Source organism: Anthonomus grandis, chromosome 14, assembly GCF_022605725.1.
Source record: "Anthonomus grandis grandis chromosome 14, icAntGran1.3, whole genome shotgun sequence".
NCBI classification, from domain to species: domain Eukaryota; kingdom Metazoa; phylum Arthropoda; class Insecta; order Coleoptera; family Curculionidae; genus Anthonomus; species Anthonomus grandis.
In genome coordinates, this window is record NC_065559.1 from 11958877 (window position 1) to 11965273 (window position 6397).

General features: G+C 31.3%; 1 protein-coding gene across 1 annotated transcript in view; it reads left to right on the top strand.

The window, feature by feature from the left end:
* Positions 1-6127, top strand: part of LOC126744583 (transmembrane protein 131) — a 141180-nt gene extending 135053 nt beyond the window's left edge. Inside the window, exon 24 of the mRNA XM_050452056.1 lies at positions 5830-6127. Within this exon, the coding sequence (XP_050308013.1) occupies positions 5830-5907 (78 nt within the window). The 3' untranslated portion in view covers positions 5908-6127. The remainder of the gene's footprint in view (positions 1-5829) is intronic.
* Positions 6128-6397: the final 270 nt, after the last annotated feature.

Here is a 6397-nt window from a genome sequence, read left to right on the forward strand (position 1 = left end):
TTAAATTAAATATTTATAAAGTTTAAATCGCATATTAAGAGTCAAAAATTGTATCTAGTAAAATTATATTTATATTAAAGGATATATCATATACAATTTTACACTATCGCCCATAAGTAGAGCAACGCCCTAAAATTGCAAACAAAATGAATAGTTCACCCATTACCAAAGAACTAATAGTGCATTTAGAAACTTCAATTAATTACTCAGTTGACGTATTTTGTCGATTTATTCCATAAAGTTTTATAGTGTCTTTTTGGCAGATTTGAAAAAAGGCTTCGAAAAAAACTTTTTTCTGTGTGGTTTTAGGTAAAAATGATTGATTCCATTCGAAAGAGCAGTAAAAAATACAGTCCAATCGCGATAACGTCAATTAAATAAAACATACCTCCTGAAAATATTTAATATTTGTAAATTTGTCACGAATTTGGTTTCCGATTAATAATTTTTGCTAATAAATTTAAATTTGAATTTCTATCCGAATTAAATAATTTAAGTAAAATTTCACTGTGTTTCCTTTACCATTTTCAGTCATAAAAAGAGAATATTTAAGGCAGTATTTGGCCTATTCACTGACTTGTAACAATTAACATTTTAAATCAACAAATTACCAGACCGTAATATTGTTGCAGGATTAATTGCGCTTTAGACGGGATCTAGAGAATCCTAACTTTTATTCATTTGGTTAAAATATTTAAAAATGACCTTGTTTTAAATTTTTCTTTCGAAAGTACGAGACTGCTGACTGAGGGGGGCTTGTTTCGTTGAATTATTTCAAATAATTCCCATTTTCGTGCAGCTGGGTCGTGTTGAATTCCCTAAAATAAAATTCCTTAAATGAACAATAATTAATTTACAAAAAAAGTCGTATATAATTTCAGCACTTATAAAAAATATAATATTTATGGAATTTAAAAATTCCCATTCTTGGTGAGCCATTCTGTCATGTCCTTTTTAATAGATGATTTGGTTGGTACTTTGTTTTCTTGAACTGAGTAGTAGGGTGCATTGTCCAGTATAATTACCGAATTTTGAGGAATATTCGGCAACAATTTTTCTTCTAACCACTTGTTGTGATAAGAAGCAGTCGATAGGGAGAATTAAAAATATTCCTTTTAAAAATGTTGTATTACTTTGAAAATTATGGAGAAATGAAAAAAAATTAACAGTATTCTGAATACGTTTCAGTACAATTTTTAAAATGAGCACACAAATATGGTTACCATTTGCTCTAATGTTGCTCACAATCCCAAAAACTTCCTTGCTTTGCCAACATTTTCCGAAAGTTAAGTCATTATCAACCCATGTTTCGTCAAGGTACACAATATTTCTTCTTTCTTCCCTATATTTTCTAATTGCTCTTATATATTTATAGCGCCAATGAAGAATAGCAGGTCGCTCCACCAAGATTTTTCTTTTATTTTGAGACTTTCTAAAGTAAAATCCGTTGGCCTTCAAAAGCTTTCTCAAGGTTTCTCTGCTATACGGGAAATTCATAATTTCTCATAACTTAATAAGTAATTTATTAACAGTGGGAACCATCTTAAGCTCTAAATAAAAATTGTTGATTGTGCGTCTTATAATTGGAAAGTCGTCAAAATCCCTTAAGAAACAGATTCGAGATTTTTTATTAGGTGGGGAAGAAAGCATCTGATCTGGGTGTTCTGCCTGTCGTTTCATATCTTCTTTATGAATTTGACTTTCTCTATTTTTAGAGACTCCAGTATACAGAGCAACTCGATCAATCTTTCTTTTAAGAGGCAATTTAAATGCGTTGGCTAGAGCTTCTTCATCGCAAACCCTATAAACATTTGCTATTATCTCTCTAGATTGACCGCTTAATGCCTGTCTATGTAAGAATTGGTTTCTTTCCATAATGAATAATTGAAAGTAAAATAAAAATTACTTTAAAACTCTAGAAATAAATATACCATTTTACTTATAAAAATCGTATTTGGTAGCTTAATCTATACTTACTTTATTTTCCGCTAAATGCGTAATCAAGGAAAATAAAATATCTAATGTCTTTAACAAAAAAAAAACAACCCACAATAACCAATAATAAAAAAAAATAGCAAATAACAAGAACAACAACAATAATAATAACAAGAGCATTAACAACAAATTACAGTTAAATATAATCGCAAATTAATAAACGCCGAAATCGCAAAATCGTCCAAAATGCACCATGATTATTTTAAAGATTTCTCTGGTCTAAAGTTTTATTAGCAAACTCCGCCCTGGTCATAAAAAGGGGATCCCAAAGTTCGCGATATTAGAGCATTAAAATATAGCCCTGAAGGGTCAATTGAATTTAAGCTGCGACATACTCATACTTTTGAAGCATTACCGGTCAGATTAAATCAAAATATTGTACAATGTACCCCCATGGAGGATATTCCAAGTTTATACCAAAATAAGTTAAAAATAAAAAAGAACAAGTTTGAGCACCTTCAAGAATTAAAGGTAACAATAGAGCAAGACTCATTCATTTTACGACTCACTTGAACACGAATAAAGCTAATATAATTTAAGTTTTTCTGCGTATTTATATGTATTAGGATTAGGTACCCACTTATCTTCTGATAATAGGGTTTTTATTTGGTATAGTTTTTTTAGGGTATTTATTTTTAAATAAATATTTTATGAATTTAAGTCGTGTTTTTGTATTCCTTTTTCAGTTTTTTTTTAAATTTTATTCACTATGTTTTTTATGTAAATATCATTTACTATAAAAAAATACTATTTAATTATCTAATCAAGTTTCAATTAAAATTTACAATTAAAATAGTATAAAGATAGGGACACAAAATAAATAGTGTAAGCTGCCTAACTCCAATCAAAATGACGAAATAACATGTGAAATTTGCCGAATGTGAAAAACTCCGATAGTACCATTAAAAATTAAAAAAAAAATATTATTTATTACTACACTACAGGAGAAAATCTAAACCACCCAATAAAAGTATCAAAGTGTTTATAGCCAAAAATATAAAATTTTAAAACGTTTTTTTTTCTCTCCTGTAAAATTTACCTTTTTGGACTTAGGCGCTTTTCATATGACGGCGACGATATATTTCTGAAATAGAGAATAGAAAGTTTGATTTCAGCTTAATATATAGTAGTTGGACTGAGAATATTGTATTGTAATTTTATCTATTTTCAAGTTAATATTGTAAATGACAAGTAAGTTATTATAGTTAATTCTAAGCTAACATCGTTGTAAATTATTTTTCTTGTCTTAGGGCTGCTCTGATGATGATTTATTTGTAAAACCGAAGGCGCTTAGCCAATATACAGGGTGTTTCCTAACTACGGTACGAAACTATACAGGGTGAATCGTTGGGTCGTTTTATGAAAAAAAGTTCCTATGAACATATGTCGGGAGTGGCTTTGTTTCTGAGATACAGGGCGATGAAGATTCAAAAAAATAACAGTATTTAAAAAATACTATAACTATCCTTAAACCGATTTGGTTGGAATTTGGTGCAGTTATTTGAAGTTATAAGACGATTATTTAGCTGTAACTAGATTGAAATTATTAGGTCCAGTGGCGTCTCAGTGGGCACCACATGCTTATTGTTGAGAAAAAACAAGGCCAATAATTGTTTTGCAGCTTTTTATTTATTTTTGTATTTAAGCAACTAAAAATACAACTTTTTCGTATCTTATCTTATTATGTTCATATCTGGCTTTGTTTTCGAGAAAAAAAATTTAAAGTATCTTTAACTCATTCTAAAAATTATCCATGGACGACAACATGAAAAAAAAACCAATTAATTCGATAAACAATTTCGACCTTAAAGTAAATGAGCAAAATGCCCACCTTCTGATAAAATACACGACTGCAAACGATTTGTCGTTGAGTGTCTGACACGCTCAAAAATACCTGGAGTATCCCTTATGATATTGCAATTGACAATTATTGGATTCTTCAAGTAATTCACATCTAGAACAGGAGTTTTATAAACAAGAGCCTTCAGATGGCCCCATAAATAGTAATCCAGGGGATTCATATCAGGACTGCGAGCCGGCCAATTTTCAGGTCCTGCACGTCCAATCCAGCAATTAGGGTCGATGACGTCGAGATGCTGACAAGAAGAACACTGAAATGAGCTGGAGCCCCGTCGTGCATAAACCACATGTTGACTCTTACTTGTAGGAGTACTTTTTCTAATAAAGTGGGTAAATGGTGTTGCAAGAAATCCGTGTAGGATTCACCTGTTAATCTTGCCGGTAAAAAAATAGGCCATTTAGGTAGTCACCAATAATTCCTATCCAAACGTTCAGCGAAAATTGTTGCTGAAAATGAGTTTCTCTAATAACGTGGGGATTTTCGCCGGCCCAAAAATGATCATTGTGGAAGTTCATAATAGCATCTCTTGAAAAATTTGCCTCGTCCGTAAATAAAATATTTGGTAGGAAATGATTATTGTGTGCCATCGTATGAATCAACCACCTGCAAAACATTAATCTTGGGTGAAAATCCCGAGGCAGTAGAGCTTGTACACGTTGTATGTGATATGGATGCAGGAGGTTTCTTTTTAGAACTTTCCAAACGGTTTTTGAACTGACTTCAAGCTGCAGTGCAACCTTCCTGATACTATTGGAAGGATCTTCTTCTATCGCATCATATTGTATAGCTTCTTCCAGTTCAGGCGTTGTTATAGTTTCTGGTCTTCCACCACCCATATTTTTATTAAAACTCCCAGTTTCACATAATCTTGCATGTAGTTTTCTAAATGTTTTTGCATATGGAATTACTCTGTTAGGATATCTGTCCTGGTAAATTCTTCGTGCTTCTTCCGCATTTCCATTTGCTAATCCATAAATAAAGTGCATGTCGGTCATTTCATGGTTTGTAAAATTATTCATGATGGAGTATTGAACTGCTAATTGACAGCTGAATTTTACTTATAGCAATTCTATCACTGTCAGCTGGTCTCCAAAGCAGGTAGGTACAAAGGAGGTACTTGAATGGACTTGCCAATTATTTGTCATAAGAAGCAATGTATTAAATTTGTTATTTTGTTGTATTTCAAAAATCTGATAATAAAAATCGTAGAAGTTGAATGTTTATTATCATAGTAAACAAGACACAAGAGACCAAAAAGTCGTGCATTGGAGGATGGACATTTTACTCATGTACTTTAAGGTCGAAATTGTTTATCGAATTAATTGGTTTTTATTTCATGTTGTCGTCCATGGATAATTTTTAGAATGAGTTAAAGATACTTTAAATTTTTTTTCTCGAAAACAAAGCCAGATATGAAGATAATAAGATAAGATACGAAAAAGTTGTATTTTTAGTTGCTTAAATACAAAAATAAATAAAAAGCTGCAAAACAATTAATTATTGGCCTTGTTTTTTTCTCAACAATAAGCATGTGGTGCCCACTGACACGCCACTGGACCTAATAATTTCAATCTAGTTACAGCTAAATAAGCGTCTTATAACTTCAAATAACTGCACCAAATTTCAACCAAATCAGTTTAAGGATAGTTATAGTATTTTTAAAATACCGTTATTTTTTTGAACCTTTATCGCCCTGTATCTCAGAAACAAAGCAACTCCCGACATACGTTCATAGGAACTTTTTTTCATAAAACGACCTAACGATTCACCCTGTATAGTTTCGTACCGTAGTTAGGAAACACCCTGTATTTTGATTGTTACACCCAATTAATCCTAGTTGGTTTTATTTCGTCTTGCTAGGACGCACTTATATGCAAAATATTAACTCAAATTTCATACTAAACACTAAAACAAAAAATTTGAGTTAAGTAAAAATGTATGATGCTCATTAACCTATTTCTTTTTCTTTGCAGGAAGAACAAAGTCAATTCAGCGCCAATTACAACGCATTTGGTAATGGTAACTCACCTTGGTCTCAGCCATGGAAATAATCAAGCTTCATATTATTGAAACGTATTTGTCGTGAATGTCGTAGTTTTTTTTTCAATGGTTAGCATCGAGTTTAAGACTCCGTTCTAAGACTGGATCTCGTGAAATCTCACCCTCCCCTCCCTTCATATAATACGTGTTGTACAACGGTGACGATTGAGTATCTGACGATATACTCTATAAAATTTTATTTTTATTTTTTATAATATATATACTTTACGTTATATTTGGTATATAATTTAATCTATGGTTATTTTCTAGTGACAATTCGAAGCCTCGAAACATACGTCGGACTTTTTTTCAACGTTTTTTGCGCATTTTATTAACTTATATTAAGTTCTAAAATAATGTATAGGCTACCGGAAATAACATCACGAAATTTAAGCGGGTGACTTAGATCATAAAACAATTTCATTAATGTATGAGATGGAAAGTACCAGAGATATATTTTTTGTTTATAATATAATATAATTCAAGCTAATAGTCCATGAA